Source organism: Bubalus bubalis, chromosome 6 (assembly GCF_019923935.1).
Source record: "Bubalus bubalis isolate 160015118507 breed Murrah chromosome 6, NDDB_SH_1, whole genome shotgun sequence".
In the NCBI taxonomy this organism is placed as follows: domain Eukaryota; kingdom Metazoa; phylum Chordata; class Mammalia; order Artiodactyla; family Bovidae; genus Bubalus; species Bubalus bubalis.
In genome coordinates this window covers 79419932-79439875 of record NC_059162.1, presented here as the reverse complement: position 1 = coordinate 79439875, position 19944 = coordinate 79419932, and the positions used below count along the sequence as shown (strand labels likewise).

Here is a 19944-nt window from a genome sequence, read left to right as displayed (position 1 = left end):
ACAATTTTGAAAGCATTCTTTCTCCTAAATGAATTGATTTCTGTCCCAAGTGAATGTATTTTTTTTGTTAGAATCTTCAAGGGATACAAACATTCAGTCCTTACAAACATCATTTGTCATTAGGGAAATCCATACTAGAACAACAATGAGATACAATACATACTTTTTAGGGTGGTTAAAATCCAAAAAACTCACAATAAATTGCTGACTAGAATGTGAAGCAACAGGAACTTTTATTCTTTGCCGGTGGTAATGCAAAATTGCACAACCACTTTGGAATATAGTTTGATAGATTCTTATAAAAAAACTTTGGTACTTTCATATAATGGAATAATGTGTGTGTGTGCTAAGTCTCTACAGTCCTGTCTGACTCTTTGTAACGCTATGGACTGTAGCCCACCAGGCGCCTCTGTTCATGGGATTCTCTGGAAAAGAATGAGTTGAGTGGGTTGCCATGCCCTCCTCCAGGGGATCTTCCTGACCCAGGGATCAAACCTGCATTTCTTAGCATTGGCAGGTGGGATCTTTACCACTAGTGCTGCCTGGGAATGATTTTCAGTGATAAAAAGAATATAAAGCCACAAAAGATATGGATGAGTCTTAAATGAATGTTGCTAAGTGCTAGAAGCCTGTGTAAAGGGATACATTATGATTCCACTTAGATGACATTCAAGAAAAGACAGATGTAACTATCAGATCAGTTGCTCAGTCGTGTCCGACTCTTTGCGACCCCATGAATCACAGCACGCCAGGCCTCCCTGTCCATCACAAACTCCTGGAGTTCACTCAGACTCATGTCCATCGAGTCAGTGATGCCATCCAGCCATCTCATCCTCTGTCGTCCCCTTCTCCTCCTGCCCCCAATCTTTCCCAGCATCAGAGTCTTTTCCAATGAGTCAACTCTTCACATGAGGTAGCCAAAGTACTGGAGTTTCAGCTTTAGCATCATTCCTTCCAAAGAAATCCCAGGGCTGATCTACTTTAGAATGGACTGGTTGGATCTCCTTGCAGTCCAAGGGACCCTCAAGAGTCTTCTCCAACACCACAGTTCAAAAGCATCAATTCTTCGATGCTCAGCCTTCTTCACAGTCCAACTCTCACATCCATACATGACCACAGGAAAAACCATAGCCTTGACTAGACGAACCTTTGTTGGCAAGGTAATTTCTCTGCTTTTGAATATGCTGTCTAGGTTGGTCATAACTTTCCTTCCAAGGAGTAAGCGTCTTTTAATTTCATGGCTGCAGTCACCATCTGCAGTGATTTTGGAGCCCAGAAAAATAAAGTCTGACACTGTTTCCACTGTTTCCCCATCTATTTCCCATGAAGTGATGCAACTATAGAGACAGCAAAAAGATCAATGGTTTCCAGGTGTTTGGTTGATGGGGAAAGGTTTGAATGGATGAAGAACAGGGGATTTTTTATGATGGTGAAACTATTTGGTATAATATTGTCCTAGTGAGTACATGCTGCTGCTGCTAAGTCACTTCAGTCATGTCCGACTCTGTGTGACCCCATGGACGGCAGCCTACCAGGCTCCCCCATCCCTGGGATTCTCCAGGCAAGAACACTGGAGTGGGTTGCCATTTCCTTCTCCAATGCATGAAAGTGAAAAGTGAAAGTGAAGTCGCTCAGTCGTGTCCGACTCTTCGCGACCCCATGGACTGCAGCCTACCAAGCTCCTCCATCCATGGGATTTTCCAGGCAAGAGTACTGGAGTGGGGTGCCATTGCCTTCTCCAAATGGAAGATTATTCAGCACTAAAAAGAAATGCGCTATCAAAGTCATAAAAAGGCATGAAGGAACCTCAAATTTAGTATGACTAAATTCAAAAAGACAATATGAAATGGCTATGTACAGTATAATGCCAACACTACTACATGCTGCATAGCCTTATGTATTTCTAAAAATTCATAAAACCTTATAGCATAAAGAGAAAACCTTAATGTATACAAATTAAAGAGAAATCATTAGGAGGTTGGAGAATCCTAGAATGGAGTTTAGGCTGCAACAAGAGAATCTAACTGTACTACAAGTATATGAAATAACCTCGCTGAAAGAGCTGGGCAAAAAAGGTCTAGGCCTAGGCAACCTTTTTAATGAGTAGATTTTTAAGAATAAAGTCAAAAGGAACTGTACATAACCACTGTATTCTAGTTGGTAAAGTCATTTTTCTCACAAGGTATGGGTTAACAGTTTTGGTATCATTCAGTTCAGTTCAGATCAGTCGCTCAGTCGTGTCCGACTCTTTGTGACCCCATGAATCGCAGCACGCCAGGCCTCCCTGTCCATCACCAACTCCCGGAGTTCACTCAGACTCACGTCCATCGAGTTAGTGATGCCATCCAGCCATCTCATCCTCTGTCGCCCCCTTCTCCTCCTGCCCCCAATCCCTCCCAGCATCAGGGTCTTTTCCAATGAGTCAACTCTTCGCATGAGGTGGCCAAAGTACTGGAGTTTCAGCTTTAGCATCATTCCTTAGATATATAAATTGGAATTGAACAATTAAGTATTGGATGATGGGTGGTAAGAAGGACTCAAGTTTGTTACCGTTTAACTGATTATAGATAAGCAAAGAATGATCCATGTGGTAATGGGCTAGGGTATGAACTCATGTTTAGCTTAATGTGGATACAGATAGATTCACATAGAAATTTTCAGTGGGAAGAACCTCCAACCAAGAATACTCTACCCAGCAAGACTCTTATTCAGATTTGATGGAGAAATCAAAAGCTTTCCAGGCAAGCAAAAGTTAAGAGAATTCAGCAATATCAAGTCAGCTTTATAACAAATGATAAAAGAGGTTCTCTAGGCAGGAATCACAAGTGAAGGAAAAGACCTACACAAAATAAACCCTAAACAATTAAGAAAATGGTAATAGATAATACATATCAATAATTACCTTAATGTAAATGGGTTAAATGCACCAACCAAAAGACAAACTGGCTGGGCGGATGAAAATATGTGCATGCATGCACTTCCACTTACCATATCACTCTACTTAGCCCCCTAAATTGTATGTAATTATTTTATATTGTTAGGTTAATTATGTTTCCATTATAGCTTGTAATTATAGTTCTCTTTTATCTTTTGTCTGGCTATTGATTGAGAAATTTTCATAGATATGTGTGTATATAGATATAATACACACACATGCATTTCCTTAATCTGTCAACCGAGAAAGCCATATTCTGGTAGTAAGCAACATTCTCAGATTTGTTTCTAGTACTATTCTCCAATAAAGAAACTAAGGCTCTGTGAAAAAATGCTTGGTAATAGGTCTGGGGCAGGAAATACACAAGATGAGCCTAGAGTAACTTGCAGGACTAGAAAGTAAGGAAGTTTACCATCAATTTTACTTGAGGGTTACAAAAGTGAACCTTTGTATATGAAAACTGACAGATTGTTTAAAAACAAAATGCAACATATGTATGATTTTTCATTTATTTCTTGCTGTGCTGTGCTTAGTTGCTCAGTGGTGTCCAACTCTTTGTGACCCCATGGACTGTAGCCTGCCAGGGGCCTCTATCCATGGGGATTCTCCAGGCAAGGAGTGGGTTGCCATGCCTTCCTCCAGGGGACTTTCCCAACCCAGAGATTGAACCCAGGTCTCCCATGTTGTAGGCGGATACTTTACCGTCTGAGCCACCAAGGAAGCCCTTATTTCTTGCAGTGGCTGCTAATATCTTCTCACCACCTACCCAGGTTCTTCCAAGACCTGCAGGGATGTAGTTATGTGTGTTTGTATTTATGTTTCCCAATTTCTGACTTCGAAGAAGAATCTCAATGACAAAAAAATGAGAAGCACTGCTTTAGTCTGTTGTATAGTGCCAAGCTTTCTAAAGGCTGACAAGGTATTAGTAGCACTTAATTCTTACCTGAAACAGGTGAAGGAGACAGCAAAAGTGGGATGTATTGTTGATGCTCTGTAGGATGGAAGGATAGAATTGTACTAAGAATGTATTTTACACTGGCATCTCGGTGCCCTGGTATGATTTTTTTAACTACAGGACAGATGTTCTGGGGTGCCTTGTACACTGTCCTGATGCTCTCTGTGATTTGTAGTGTCAGCATGTCATGGGAAGAAAAAAAATGACCAGTCTTACTAAGATTAATAGAAGTGGTGATTAATTTCTTTTCAGCTCTTTCTCATTTCTGCTTTACAGAAACAAAGGGCTACTCCTTTTTTTTTGCTTTTTAGATGAAGAAACTCTCAACTCCCTATTAGTCTTTCTTTTCTCTAAAATTAGAGTGAAACTTCCTGGTAGAAAAGTATCCCATTTATATCCATACTTCATTATCTTCAAGTGATTTATTCTCTGAGTCTTAAAGAAAAAAAAAAAAATCCGTAAGGAGAAAACAAGCTTCCCATGTTCCATAGTCACCCAGACAGCTTCAGGGAGGCTGTCAGGGCAGCCCACACTTCAGCCTTGAATTCATCAGGGCTTGCTCTGGTCTGGCCCCTGCCTACCCATGGGAAATGTTTAAGAAGAGTTCCAGGAGCTCGGCTTGTATAAAAAGCACTGTAGCCCTTCGGCTAATCAACTTTTGTGTTTACCGTAGCCCCTGATGAAAAATGACTCATTGTGCAGTGTAAGAAGATACGTGGTAAAACATCATACTTCCCACAATGGAACGTGGTTGGAAGATGTGGGAAACCACACTAAACTCACTTTCCTTTGGACAGAACAAGCACATTCTGTTACGGTGCTGGCCATCAATTCAATTGGTGCTTCTTCTGCAAATTTTAATTTAACATTCTCGCGGTCTATCAGCAAAGGTAAGAAAAGGTATAGGGTATTAAACCTGTGCTCCTTTTAATATTTAATCTTTTCAAACCCCTCCCATTCTAAATGATCTTCCAAGAAGCTTACAATTCCCTGAATCAGTCTCTTTTTAACCTTTTATCTCTGTTTTGTCTAAAAAATAATGTAAGTGTATATCCTGATTATGTGATGTTGTCCATGGGTTTTCACATGGTAGAACATTGTTGAAATAGTACTGTAATAAATGTGAATGTTCTGATAAATCTAAAACTTTAAACTTCTGGGCCAGTGCGGGTTGTAGGTGAATGAATCTCTCTCTCTCTTTATATACGTATATACATATGTATATAATGAGTCCATATATATACACACACATATATTAATAGGTAAAATACACACATGTGTGTCATATATACTACATGTATATATGTGATAGTATAACATTAGATAGGTACAAGTAATTGCTTAGATTTGAAAATAACTTGTATTTCATTTAATATGTGATGAACCCTAGTATTAATTTTGATATATTTGATTAATCAAGGAAATTAAGAACCACTTTATATAGGAACTTGTAGCTTGTATAGTATATTCAAAGTACAATTTTTAATGAAAAATTCAAATTTCACTTCCCTCTACTAATCATGTACCTTCCTGAAATATTTGCTTATTGCTTTACTTAGATGTGTCCTATCCTTTTTTTTAGTTCTCAGAATACTTTCTAACTTTTCTATGGTATTTTATATCCTGCCTTGTATTGTGATTACTTGTGTACATATAGTATAAACTTTATGTAAGTTTCAAAGCATTTGCACTGTATTTTACACTAAAAATATTCTCAATCAATATATTCTATTAATAGAAATATTTGTTTAATGCTGCACTATGCTAGGCGGTAGAAATTCCAATGTGGGTAAAATTATAATGGTCTCACTGAGTTCAATAGATGAGACAGACTTTAATCAAATAATCATATAAGTTAATGCCTATTTACAAACTGAGATGCATGTTCCTAGGAAAGGAATATAATTTTATAAAAGAAAAAATATAGGAGCCTAAACCAGTATTGAGGGTCAGAGAAGTTTTCTTGAGGATGCGGTATAGGAATTGAACTTCCATGAAAGGTGGGAAGAAGAGCTCCCCTGAGAGAGGAACAGTCTGACCAAAAATCCTGCGGTCCAGGAGAGGACATGAAGGAGGATCACCAGGGGCATGCGTGTGTGTGTGTGTGTGTGTGTGTGTGTGTGTGTGCAGCAAAGCCGACAGATGTGCTGAGACACGGCCCTTAGGGCATTGTAGGCGTGATGAGAATTTTGTCCTCACTTGTGGAAGTCTGGAGGTTTTGAAGTGGAACTCTGTGCAGAGGGTGTTAAAATGATTAGTTTTATGCTTTGAAAGCATGATTCCATCAGTGGGAGAGAAGAGTTGGGGGGAATTAGGATGATTAGTAGGCTTGTATATTACTACAGAAGAGAACATCTTTTGACCATATCCAATTTGGATTTTAGGTAGAATCTTATTTATCAATAGCATATATTTTCACATCTCTCTGCTTATATGACTTCTGTGATACAAAAATAGTTGCCATGTTTTATATTTATTTGTGTAAATATCTGCTTTCTCTTCCTTCTTCCTTTTTCACTAAGTTTTATGTTCCTAAGGACAATTTGGAGATTTTCATTCATTTTGAAGTTAAAAATAAATTTCCTTCTTTTCCCCTCAGTGAATATCGTGCAGTCACTCAGTGCTTACCCTTTAAACAGCAGTTGTGTAATTCTTTCCTGGATGCTGTCACCCAGCGATTACAATCTGATGTATTTTATTCTTGAGTGGAAAATTCTTAATGAAGACAGTGAAATTAAATGGCTTAGAATCCCTTCCTCTGTTAAGAAGTATTATGTCCATGGTAAGCTTACTGTATTTTGATAAGTTTTTCCTATGGGTTAATATGACCCTACAGATTATTAATTCAAATAACACAGTTAATGGAAACTTCAAAAATATAGATAATCCATCTTATTACCTTTAATTCTGTCACCTTGTCACCAGCAATTAATTCTATTTCATTTGTTTTTCACTTAAATATTTATAGTTATAATCATATTGTATCATTTATAACTTTTCTTCTGGTTGGTTCCTTTGATATATCACAAACACGTTTCTATTTTATCCCCAATCCTTTAACCATCATTAATGATTATATAGCATTTTACTACAAAATATACTTAAACCATTTATTTATTTGAGAACATTTATGTTGCTTCCAGTTTAACCTTTTTTTTAAAAAAAATGAGTTTTAACAGCTTTTGATATCTACTGCCAAATTGTTTTCCCAAATTGTATACCAACTTATGTTGCCACTAGCAATGAGTTGGAGGGCCAGGCTGAAGGTCTGATTCATAATTTCCCAAAAGTAGACCAGTTACCCTGTAAGGTGAATAAAGTACAAAAATGTAAGTGCGCAGTACAGAATCTCCAAGCCTGAGTAAGCGTTAATCAGGGAAGCTAAGGATTGCCGTAGTACTATTTACAATGTCATGGCTCATACTTTTCATTCCAAAAACCCTAGAATTTAGCTTCAGAGTAAAGAGAAACAAATGACTGATGGAGAACTAAATTAAGTTCATTATTACTGTTGTCCAGGTGGTTACTCTGTGCTTCAAAGGGATTTATCTCTCGTGGAGTAATATTTGCGTGTCATTAGCATTTGTGAAAATGATAGATCACCGATAGATCCATTTTGAGCTTTGCTATGGCGATGGTCATCTTCCATAGATCTAGACACCTGGATATGTACAAAGATTCCTGGTCCCATTCCCAAGCTCTTTACATAGGATCTCCTAAGACTTTAATCTCCCAACTCCCTTGAATAGGGAAGCTGAGTAAACTGAATTCCTATGGAAAGGGAATATTGCTGGCTTTGATCTGGTGGAAAAAGAGGTAGAGCAGATTGTCCAGGAAAGGGAAATGGAACAGCTCATACAGCCCGAACTTGAACAAACTGACTGTCGCTGGAACATGCCTTTGAAAAATTGTGATTTTCCATCTCTGGGTAAGATTTTTAAAACATTATTTGGAAAATTATTGGTGTTACTAGGAGAATTTAGAGTGCTCAGATTGTCTTTGAAACTCCCCAATTATATTTCAGTCCATAGATAACAGTCATCAGTTTTCAATCCAGTTTCAATCCATAAATCATCAGTTTTATATGCATGAAAATATAAGCCACTTAAAACTTTTATATAGATTTCACTCATTAATATTAATTCAGTAGGGATGACTCTTTAAAATATTTTTTCTCCTCAGATCATTTTATCCCCATTGAGAAGTATCAGTTCAGTCTTTACCCAATATTTATGGAAGGAGTAGGGAAACCGAAGATAATTAATAGTTTTGCTCAAGGTAAAAATTTTTACTTTTAGTTTCCTTTTACACAGATATGTGGTTTCTTCCTTAGTTAGCAATAATGCTGCCATCTGATTATTCTGTTTCTGATGGAATCATGGAGGAGCCCAGAGTCTTCTGTAGATGTGTCATGGGTGACTGTGTTAAGGGAATATGGTTCCATGGTGTCATTAAGAATAATCAGGCATGATATTGTGTTCCTGTATTGGTAAGTAACACTTTCAGTCTCAAATTGGGTAGAAAGTTGATTGCTGTTTGGTCGCTAAGTTGTCTCCAGCTCTTTGCAACCCGATGGACTGCATCACGCCAGACTTCCCTGTCCTTCACTATCTCCCAAAGTTTGCTCAAATTCATGTCCATTGAGTCAGTGATGCCATCCAACCATCTCATCCTGTTACCCCCTTCTCCTCTTGCTGTCAATCTTTCCCAGCGTCAGAGTCTTTTCTAATGAGTCTGCTCTTCACATCAGAAAGTTGATGGAAACAAAAATGGAAATACCCAGCTATGCCACAAAATATATCATCATAAAGGTTAATTGAAAAAATATTAATTTGCTGCACAATTAATATAAACACACCTACCCCAAACAGTAAGCTTTGACATACTTATGGAGTCTTTAAATTTTCATCATCTTCTAAAGGAAAATTTTTCTGAAAATAAAACTGGAGATACAGGTATAGAAAAAATTTCACTGGGTATCATATTTCTGACTCATCTTACTGTACTTGGAGCGTGAAGATTTTGATTTTACTATTATTTTTCAAGTTGTTTTAAAATCTAAGTGACCCAATAATGAAGTTTTAAGAGAGAAATATTTTACTTGGTTTTAGAAGTAAAATAATTATATATAACTTCATTCATGTACTGTTCAGCAAATATATATTGAACACTGTTCTAAGCATTGGGGATTGAATATTGAACATCAGTCTGTGCCCTAAATGGAGCTTAAACTCCAGTACTCAAATGACAGACAATAAACAAATAATATAGTGTCATATAGAAATAAGTATATGAAATTAAAATAAAAGTAAAATGAAGGGATAGAGTTAAAATGTGGTGCTTTAGTGTGTGTGTTAGTCGTTCAATCATGTCCTACTCTTTGTGACCCCCCATGGAATTTTCCAGGCAAGAATACTGGAGTGGGTTGTCGTTTGTTTCCTTCTTCAAGGGATCTTCCCAATTCAGGAATTGAATCCAGGTCTATCCACACTGCAGGCATATTCTTTACTGTCTGAGCAGTAATGGTAGCCAAAAATGATGGTCTTTTTCTCTAAGAAGGTGACAAGTCCTGCAAGGACAAAGGGGGCATTTGAGCAAGGGGATGGCAAGTGCAAAGACCCTGAAGAGTGAGCATGCTTGGTGGTCCAAGAAGCAACAAAGAAGTCAATGTGTCTGAAGTGAACAAGATAGAAGTTGATGGGTCTTGTAGAATGCCTTCTCCAGAAACAGATGACTGACTCAGAGAGTCATCATAACAACTTTAACTGACACTTTGACTCATATAATTGAAAAATGATCAGATGGAGAGAGCTGGCAAATAAATACTTTTGAGATGTTTTGCTACATTACGAGAAGCATAATTCTGAACAAAATAGTAATTATTTTATGATCAAAGCTATGCTTATGTCTTTCTGATTTTGGTATCTTTAAAGGTCATTCAGATTTATGGTAAAATCAGAAAAAGGTCTGTTATGATTTTTGATACAGAAAGATATTACTTCCTCAAGATTCTGAGTTGTGTGAATTTTTTCTTTTTCAGATGATGAAAAACACCAGCATGATGCAGATCTATATGTAATTGTGCCAATAATAATTTCCTCCTCAATCTTATTGCTTGGAACATTGTCAGTATCACATCAAAGGTATTGTATGTGGTGTTAAAAATCTCAAGCATATTTAAACCATTTTAAATCAGAAACACTAAAATATGCTAAATATTTTATATGTATTCAGTATACAATAAGATGGCATAAGAAGAAAAAGGATTCCTTATTTCAGGAATCCACACTGCATTTTGCTAGCACACATAAGCCTCAGGGAAGAAATTAGATTTTCAACAAATGTATATACATTCATGAAATAACAAGCTTATAACAGAAAAGCCTAGGCAGTATATTCATAGAGGTGACAGGAATGGCTTTCAGAATTGTAAATTTAGGTTGAGGACTTTTAGTTGCGAAAATTTATTTGGAACAGTCAATTCACTTATGGTTAGTAGGCATTCTGCTTTTTAAATTTTAGCACTGTGTGGCTCCTTTCTGTCTCATTTGACCTGCTTGAATGGTTCTTTATGTGCCCCATCACTCTGTGCTGAGACGTCCAGACCACTGAGGTTATTTCACATGTGGCAAATCTCTACAGAAAGTTTTGTCTTCTAGCAGTGAAGAGGGAAAAGTGATTTTAGAATCTGAATTCATCTTCCAATCAAGTGAGCTGATGGGGCCTGTGCAAAGTATTTAGCACAGGGCTAGGCATACAGTTTTCAATAAATGTTAGCTATTTTTAAATTATTATTATAGTGATCATTAACTTTGGTCTAGACATAAAGTTGGTAGAAATCTTCTGTGATAGCGTATGAAAGGAAATTTGATCTTAGTGTGGCATAACCAGTCTGGTAGACTTAGTTTCTAGTTGGTCGCTTATTAACTGTTAACATTTTCAATGTGAATGTTCTCTAATTCTAATGCCTTGTTTATCCTTTGTAGAATGAAAAAGTTGTTTTGGGAAGATGTTCCAAACCCCAAGAACTGTTCCTGGGCACAAGGACTTAATTTTCAGAAGGTCCTTTTTTCAATTTTTTTAAACCCCAAGTATATAATATTTCATTTTAGATGCTGTATACCTTTTAGAACTTCAAACATTTTTGAGGTTCAAAACTTTTTTTTTAAGGATAAGGTTTAAATTTTATTTTATTCATCTTAATATGAATCTGTCTAATTTGTTATTTATTTTCATGGATAGGAAGATGTAGGGATTTGAAACCAGACAAAACAAAATTCAATAGAAAGTTTATCATCTGAATTAACAATATACATACCTTTCTTCTGTGTCATAGTATATCATAAAACAAATATTAGAATGTTAGGGTCAAATCTGATGGAGCACAAATATTTATATATACTTTTTGGGTATAAATTGATTGTCCTTTGGAAAAGGCTGGAATCAATATTTTTAACCCTTGTAATTATCTTCGTAATTACTTAGATCAATTAAACACTACATAATCCTTTCCTAAAACACTGCAATCTGAAAATGCAATTATCATAGTAAAGCTTACATTTATGAAGATAGTTCCTTTCAAGCTACTTATGAGACAATTAGTCAACTTTAATAATTTGCACTTATGTCTATAATAGATTTTCTCAGAAAACTCGAGAATTTAACAAATATATCATTAATTTCCCAAGTTTTCCTTGAAGCAGGGTTGGCTTTCTACCTATAAAACTGGGAAAATAGAATTCAGCTTTCATGGCAAAATATCTAAACAATGTTTTGAACAATAATCATATGGGGTTATTCAGTCTCAATAATTGTGTCATCGTAGTCATGGTTTCACATCTTCAGTGGTTTCTGTTTAGTTACAAGATCAAGTATAATCCTTTTAAGTTGGTTCTCAGTGACTTCTGTCTACAATCTGTTATCAACTTATATATTCCATTTTTCCTGTCCATGGGCCTTAGTCATGCTGACACTATTTCTCTCGCCTCTACAGACCCCTCTATGTCAGTGAAGAGTTTGTTCTAAGCTCTTCTTTCCCCAAACCTTCTGTGAACAATGTAGTTCAGAAGAAATTCTGCCCCCTTTAAGTTTCCAGAGCATTTCATTATTTGTTGTGAAGAGTGTTCTGAGTTCTACGGCTGTATTTTAAGACCACATATATTATTGAGCTCCTCCTGCTAAATGCAAAATACTAAAGTCAAGATTCACAAAAGAATTAACAAAATGCTGATATAATATGTCCATTTATTTATGTGCAGATCATTGAGATACATATCCTTACATTCATTAGGATTTTTATTTCAGTTCTTGGTAGCTTAGTTTCCTTTCCTGTAAAATGAGGTCTAATAGAACTTAGCTCATTGAGTTGTTTCAGGGAGTAAAGAAGATGGTACTTCCAAATAGTAGTTTCTCAATAAATTATCATTATATTGCATATTTACATGTTTTGCATTGTTATTCTTTCAGTTACCCCATGGAATAAGTATTAGCATCTCCATTTATAGAAGGAAAAACCCATCTTATACTGGTTAGGTAACTTGTTTTAGAGTCTGACTTAGTTTACTAATTTGTCTAATTTTTAAGCCTATTCTATTAGTAATTGTTCTCTCTGGCTTTCCTTTTTTTTGACCATGACCCTTGGTGAGAAATATGCTTTACCTTGCAACCTAGTAAATGTATAGATATAAATAATATGCATTTGCAGTGTCCTCTCTCTTCAAAATTTTATTTCATTTAAAAAATACTGGTTACAACCCTCTAACTTCGTTCACATACTAATGAATATGATTTGCAATAACAAAATCACTGCTCTACAGTTTACCAATGAACAAGTGAGTGAACAAAACAAGTAATATTGTGGGCAAAACAATGCAAGCAACTAAATTATAATCTTTCAGCAGAAGAGACAGTGTTTTATCTTCAGACACGGTAGCACTATAGTTTCACATACTTACATGCATACATTATCTTTACAGAAACTTCACTTTGCCTGAATCTAACCAGCCCCACACCCGTACACTTCTCAGCTATGCCCTTACTATAAGCCATCATGAAAACAGACCTGATGATTTTTTCAATTAGTAAAATATTTATTCCTCTTCTTTCTCTTCCATTATGAATTCTTGCAGTGACAGTTATTGAAGTGATAGTGACATTTCAGCCATGTATATTTATTTGTCTTTCATTCATTCCTTTGTTCAACAAGCACATAATGAGAATGAGTATTTACGTGTAAGTCTAGGATGTTGCTAGGCTCTGGGATAACAATTTTTAAGATATCGTTCTTACCATCTAGGCAGTGACAGGGAGGTCACAGAGGAATGACTGGTTAAAAGCACTATAGAATGAGCTTGTCTTCTTTTCTCTCTCTAAAATTGTTTATTCATTTATAGTTCAATCATTAATTCATCCCATGCATTTATTCAAGGGATATATATTGAATAGTTATCCTAATGCCAGTCACTCATCTAGGCCTTGGGGTTAAAATGGTGGGAAAATAAAAACTCTTGGAGTGTACGGTCTATGGGAAAGATAAGATTAATCAATTTATAGCTGAAATAACTATATGTGTTATATATAATATATATTATGATACTATTACAAACACTAATAATGATAAACGTGTTGTGAAATAAAGGGACCCAGTGTGCTGAGTGTATTGTGTGGGATCGGGGGTGGTGAGTGAGTGAAGGTAAGAAAGTGACAGTTGAGCTAAGATCTGGGAGATGAATGGTGATCAAGCAGGATTTGTGGTGGAGGGTGAGAGCCCAGGCAAGTCCACCTGTGAAAACAAAGCCCTGTGGTAGGAAGGACCTTAACACATTCACAAACTGAAAATAGGGAGGTTAAAAGACAAAAGAGTAAAAAGGAGACTATTTTCTTAAATATTGAGGTTTTTTTCTTCTTTGAATATGAGAGGAATTTTGTAAAAAGAAATCAAAGTACTTATCTAACTAAAAATGTAAATACTTCACCATGTCAGTATATATACATTCTGGAAATAACAATCCTACTGTCTCAGAGAAGCTTAAACACTCAGTTTTCAAAATGGTAAGCTCTGAAATCTCTATGAACCACCAGGAATAATGGCTTCTAAGTATTTGCCAGGGCAGGGAAATGGTCAGGCTCACCTCAGCAAAATGTAGTTTGACCCTGCATCAAGTTTTTCCATTTTCCAGAAAATGCTGGATACAAAAGAATGTAGACTGAGTCAGTGACTCTAGCCTACAGGCTACCCCGCTGTGTCATGTAGCACCCTGAGGAGGAGCATCATGCCAGAGCAGATCGCCTTGCAGACATGTGCAATAGACAGAAATATCACCCCATGTCCCCAGGTTCTGGTAAACTGAGAAAGAGTAAAGAATTTCTAAGTAGGGTAGGTGAATGACATTATTTGTAAGACTGATTTTTTTTTTTTACTTTTGCAAATATTAGACTTTAAAATCTTATAAGATATTCTTTAAGCATAACTAGCCCTTGAGGTACTCAGTTTATTACTTGGCTTCACAGGTACTCAGTTAGGAATAAATCAGTTATTGGAATGTATCAGGAATATTTGAAGAGTAAGGAAGAATGTAATTTCAAAGGTTTTACTGATGATAAAAATCGAATCTTCTAAAACTCAATAACTTCTTAAAATCTCACCTTCTACTTTAATCTCCTAACTAAAAGTACTTTTTTGGGGACAAATAATACAGTATAATTCACATTATATTTCTAAAGAGGACAAGATAATTTAATATCTGCTCCAAACTTTCATATTCATATTATTTTATTTAATTTGGTCATAGATCTAATAGCTTTATATTTTCTTTTTTTTTATTTTCTAAATAGTTTTAAATTTTATTAAGGTTTAAAAGAAAATGGAGAAATAGATCTTTTTTAGATCTTTTCCCTCCAGTTTTGAGATATAATTGACATACAACAGTGTGTAAATTTAAGGTGTACAGCCTAATGATTTAACTTACATACATCATAAAATGATTACGATGATATAAACTGAGGCACAGATTGGTTCAGCAGCTTGTCTTGATCAGATAGCCTGTAGGTGTGAAAACCTTGGTTAAACTCAGGTTCATTGTACTCACATTGATACCCTTCCCATCAAGTCCATGTTAACAATGGGTTGCTAAATATACTTAATGCCACTAAATTGTGCACTTAAAAATAGTTGAAATAATAAATTTTATGTATATCTTAACACAAAAAAATTGGCAAAGAATCCGAATAGACATTTCTGCAAAGAAGATGTACAAATAGCCAGTAAGGAAAAATGAATATATGTTCAATGTGATTAGGAAAAGATTAGGGAAATGTAAACCAAAAGGACAAGATAGCACTCTATGCTAGCTAGGATGGTATAATGAAAACAACAGGTAATAAGTGTTGGTGAGAATGTGGAGAAATTGGAACTTTCCTGTACTGCCAACATGAACGTTAAAATGGTGCAGCCATTTGCTCTGAATTTTTCTGGCAGGTCACCTGTGTATTTCTAAAAATAAGATACTTATGCCATTATGAGATGTAAATATTTAGCGATTTCTGGCTGTAATGAGGACTTACTTCTGCACATACTTTTTTGCCCCTTCTTTCCCCATGCTATTTCCATATCATATTGTTAGTCACTTTTTTTTTCAGTTCCTTCAGTAATCAGTCTATAATCTCAGAATAGTCTTCTAAAACTCCATTTGTTGTTCCATGAAATAGAGACTGTTTCTTAGAATCCCCCCCCCCTTTATTAAAATAAAATAAAGACATGAGTACTCTTACCTTCCCCTCCATGTCTCTCCCCACTTCCCAATCTTTGTCAACTGTAACTTTACATTTTCACTTAAGTCAGGGTCGATAGCATGTTCTATGCCATAATTTGTCTGGAGTTAATTTAAAAAAATGAAAACCCAATAAACTGTATTTTCATTGTTATGAGTTTATAAATATTGTTCCTTGCAGAACCAAGTAATATAATGTGATTATATTACCACACTTTGTGGTTCCAATGACACAAAATAGTTAAAAAAAAATATTTTAGAAACACTCCACCCTGTTGATCTGAATTTTGTCAAATTTTAGTTGGCCTCATTTTTAATTTTTATGCTTTGTTTTGTGTTTGTTTTGCTTTTTCTAGAGCTTTTAATCGCTTCTTAATTTTTTTTTTTAAACCTTCTGTGTGCTGTTATTGTATATGCATCTTCACTGGAGACCTGCTCCCTAGGCACTCTGTCCAGGAAATCCTCTATCCTCCTACTGTGATCTGGATTAGGCCTTTTCTAACACTACAAGCCATCCCTCTGAATTTTCCCTTAACTGGTTTCTAATGGGGGGATGCAATGCAGGAGACCCTGGTTTGATTCTGGTGTCAGGAAGATCCCCTGGAGAAGGGAAAGCTGGTTTCTAGTGGAAAACTGTTCTCTAGACTTTTTTTCTTCCTCTTTTTTGATTAACTACTTCCTTACATAACCTACCAGGAAATATTGTGTAAGTTGAAGTCTCTCCAAGCCTGAAATTCTTTTTATTGTGCCTTCCTTTGTTGATATTTTGCTGGAATAGCAAGTTCTAGGTTGACAAGCCTTTCCAATAAAACTTTGAGACAATTCCTGCCTTATCTTCTAGCATCTGGTATCACTTCTGAGAAGTCTAGTGCCACACTGATTTTTACTCCTCACTGGTATCATGCAGTTTTCTTGCTTTTAATATACTATCCCTGTTATTGATGTTCTAAAATTTTAGTGATAGGTCTAAACCTATTTAGGAAGATTCTTTTTCATTTAACTTTGTTCTTGTTTGAAAACACTTTTGATTCCAATCCCCTGTCAATTCTAAGAAATTATATTATTTCTTCAATAACTTCCTCTCCTCTTATTTCTTTGGATCTCATTCTAGAATATATATTAGGTGGATGTTGGACCCTCTGCATAGATATATACTTCTTATCTCTTCTCTAATATGTTCTGTTTCTTTGTCTTTTTTTAAATTTATGTTTGAGACCTTGCCATACCCTGTTCCTTCAGTGCTTCTATTGAACATTTGCTCTTTATGGTTGTAAATTTCAAACTATTCATTTTCAGTGTATCCTGTTCTGACTTTATGCATGCAATATTTTCCTACTAAAAATGCCAATTCAGAGGATCATTCTTTGTTTTAAAAATTCTGTTTTCTTTTATTCCTTGAACTCTGTTTCTGCTAGGATCATATTCTCCTCCTGTTTATCTTGGCTTTTTTTAAAAATCTCACACTTTACACACATATGTGGTAATCCTTTGTTTTTCTTTCATATTTAAGAAAGGGATTGCTTCCCTGAATGGGTTAGAAAGAGCTCTGCTAGAAAAGGAAAGACATGCTCATAGACACCAATACTCCTCAGCTGCTAGATTCCTCCCCAGATAATTTTCCAATTACTTTTAAGAACAAATCTTCAATTTGAGTGTGGGGAGTATGAAGCCTTTTCCATGTGTAGTAGAGGGAGTAGAAGAGCCCCATTCCATATAAACAATTTCTTGTTTTCAGATAAAGGCCTCATTTCTTCCTGTCTTTTTACCTGCCTTTTCTTCACCCCTCCCCCCATCTCCACTATATCAGTTCAGTCGGTTCTGTTGCTCAGTCGTGTCCAACTCTTTGCGACCCCATGGACTGCAGCACTCCAGGCTTCCCTGTCCGTCACCAACTCCCAGAGCTTGCACAAACTCATGTCCATCGAGTCAGTGATGCCATCCAGCCATCTCATCCTCTGTCACCCCCTTCTCCTCCTGCCTTCAATCCTTCCCAACATCAGGATCTTTTCCAATGAGTCAGTTCTTTGCATCAGGTGGCCAAAGTATTGGAGCTTCAGCTTCAACATCAGTTCTTCCAATGAATATTCAGGACTCATTTCCTTTAGGATTGACTGGTTGGATCTCCTTGCAGTCCAAAGGACTCTCAAGAGTCTTCTCCAACACCACAATTCAAAAGCATCAATTCTTCAGCACTCAGCTTTCTTTATGGTCCAACTCTCACATCTGTACGTGACTACTGGAAAAACCATAGCTTTGACTAGACGGACCTTTGTTGGCAAAGTAACGTCTTTGCTTTTTAATATGCTATCTAGGTTGGGCATAACTTTTCTTCCAAGGAGCAAGTGTCTTAATTTCATGGCTGCAGTCACTATCTGCAGTGATTTTGGAGCCCAAGAAAATGAAGTCTGTCACTGTTTCCATGGTTTCCCCATCTATTTGCCATGAAGTAATGGAACCGGATGCCATGATCTTCGGTTTTTTGAATGTTGTGTTTTAAGCCAGCTTTTTCACTCTCCTCTTTCACTTTCATCAAGAGGCTTGTTAGTTCTTCTTTGCTTTCTGCCATAATAGTGGTGTCATCTGCATATCTGAGGTTATTGCTATATGATCTCCACTATATGCAACAGGGCAAACTGTCTTTCTCTTCATCTAGGGCTTCCTTGGTGGCTCAGCTGGTAAAAAATCCGCTTGCAATGTGGGAGACCTGGGTTCAATCCCTGGGTTGGGAAGATCTCCTGGAGAAGGGAAAGGCTAGCCACTACAGTATCCTGGCCTGGAGAATTCCATGGACTGTATAGTCCCCGAGGTCGCAAAGAGTCGGACACGACTGAATGACTTTCACTTTCACTTTTCACTTTCCCCCCATCTCCAGTATATGCAACAGGGCAAACTGTCTTTCTCTTCAGCTATAGCCCACCCTGGAGGTATTCCAGTCTGCAGCTCATCTCCTTTGGTCTACTACACTCCTCCACTTGTTTTCCATCTATTAGGAATTTGAAATCTCGTTCCCTCTTAACCTTCTCAGATAATCTCATTTGATTTATTCATGCACTTTCATTCTAACAGAGCCTCTACAGAGATAAGAAAGAAACATGCAGGCTCAAACTGCCATCTTGAACCACAATACTTTCCTACACCATTTCTCACAATACTTTAAAAACCAGAATCTTTAAACAGCATTGCAATCAATTATACTTCAATAAAATAAGTGAAACAAATCTAAATCTTTTTTTAAGTTCTGAAATAGGTTAAAAATAAAAATTTTAAACAAATTTGTTTACATTTTAAACAAATTTTAAAATTCTTGTTGTAGGAAAACGTATTGCAGTAAGTCAATAGCCTTGTTTTGCTTCTAATTCAAAACTTTTTTAAACCTCTTTGTTTAGCATTTTGTCTAATCTGTTAGTTTCTTCCTCTAAATCCAAACCATCTACATTTGAGGTGTCTGCGTGTGATCTAACCCTGCTCCTTTGTTGTCTACATTTATGTCTATTTCCACGAAGTGTACTCCCACTTAACAACCTAAATACTTTGGAGTGTTTAAAACCAAATGGATTTTTTTTCTTTTGAGTCAAAGACTATCCGAGATTACACCACCTGTTCTAGTTCTCAAAAGAAAAAGCTTAGCAACCCATAATGGAGAAGGCAATGGCACCCCACTCCAGTACTCTTGCCTGGAAAATCCCGTGGACGGAGGAGCCTGGTAGGCTGCAGTCCATGGGGTCGCTAAGAGTCGGACATGACTGAATGACTTCAACTCTCACTTTTCACTTTCATGCATTGGAGAAGGAAATGGCAACCCTCTCCAGTATTCTTGCCTGGAGAATCCCAAGGATGGGGGAGCCTGGTGGGCTGCCGTCTATGGGGTCACACAGAGTCGGACATGACTGAAGTGACTTAGCAGCAGCAGCAGCAGTAGCAGCAACCCATAAACTCCTAATACCATTCTCATGGACCTGAGGCAGATTGTCCCTGAAATTACTAGAACAGCCTTGCAGAAGTGTGAAAGAGCTAATGTAGTCCCCCAAAATATGATTTCCATTTTCTCTATTTTCTTGTCCTTCTTAATATCTATATATGTGCCCTTGGGTCATAATGAACCAGAAGAGACGGTAAATTAATCAGCTCAAATCTATCACAGCAAATAGAAAAAGCAAAAGAAAGAACATGTTCTCCTCCCTATTTGTGTTTAAAATATCTTTCATCTTCCACTGTATTATAGACATTGTTTGGTTAGAAAAACATTCAGAGTCCTCACTCTACTTTGGTTAGCTGTACAACTTTAA

The 19944-nt window shown here is 36.5% G+C and overlaps 1 protein-coding gene across 2 annotated transcripts in view; it reads left to right on the top strand.

Annotated features, from left to right (window-relative positions):
• LEPR (leptin receptor) overlaps window positions 1–19944 on the top strand; it is a 92910-nt gene that overhangs the window by 67641 nt on the left and 5325 nt on the right. For both annotated transcript variants that reach the window (XM_044944888.2, XM_025288536.3), the window contains exons 15-19: window positions 4564–4780; window positions 6490–6672; window positions 8073–8168; window positions 9931–10033; window positions 10877–10952. In XM_044944888.2, the coding sequence (XP_044800823.1) occupies window positions 4564–4780; window positions 6490–6672; window positions 8073–8168; window positions 9931–10033; window positions 10877–10952 (675 nt within the window). The remainder of the gene's footprint in view (window positions 1–4563; window positions 4781–6489; window positions 6673–8072; window positions 8169–9930; window positions 10034–10876; window positions 10953–19944) is intronic.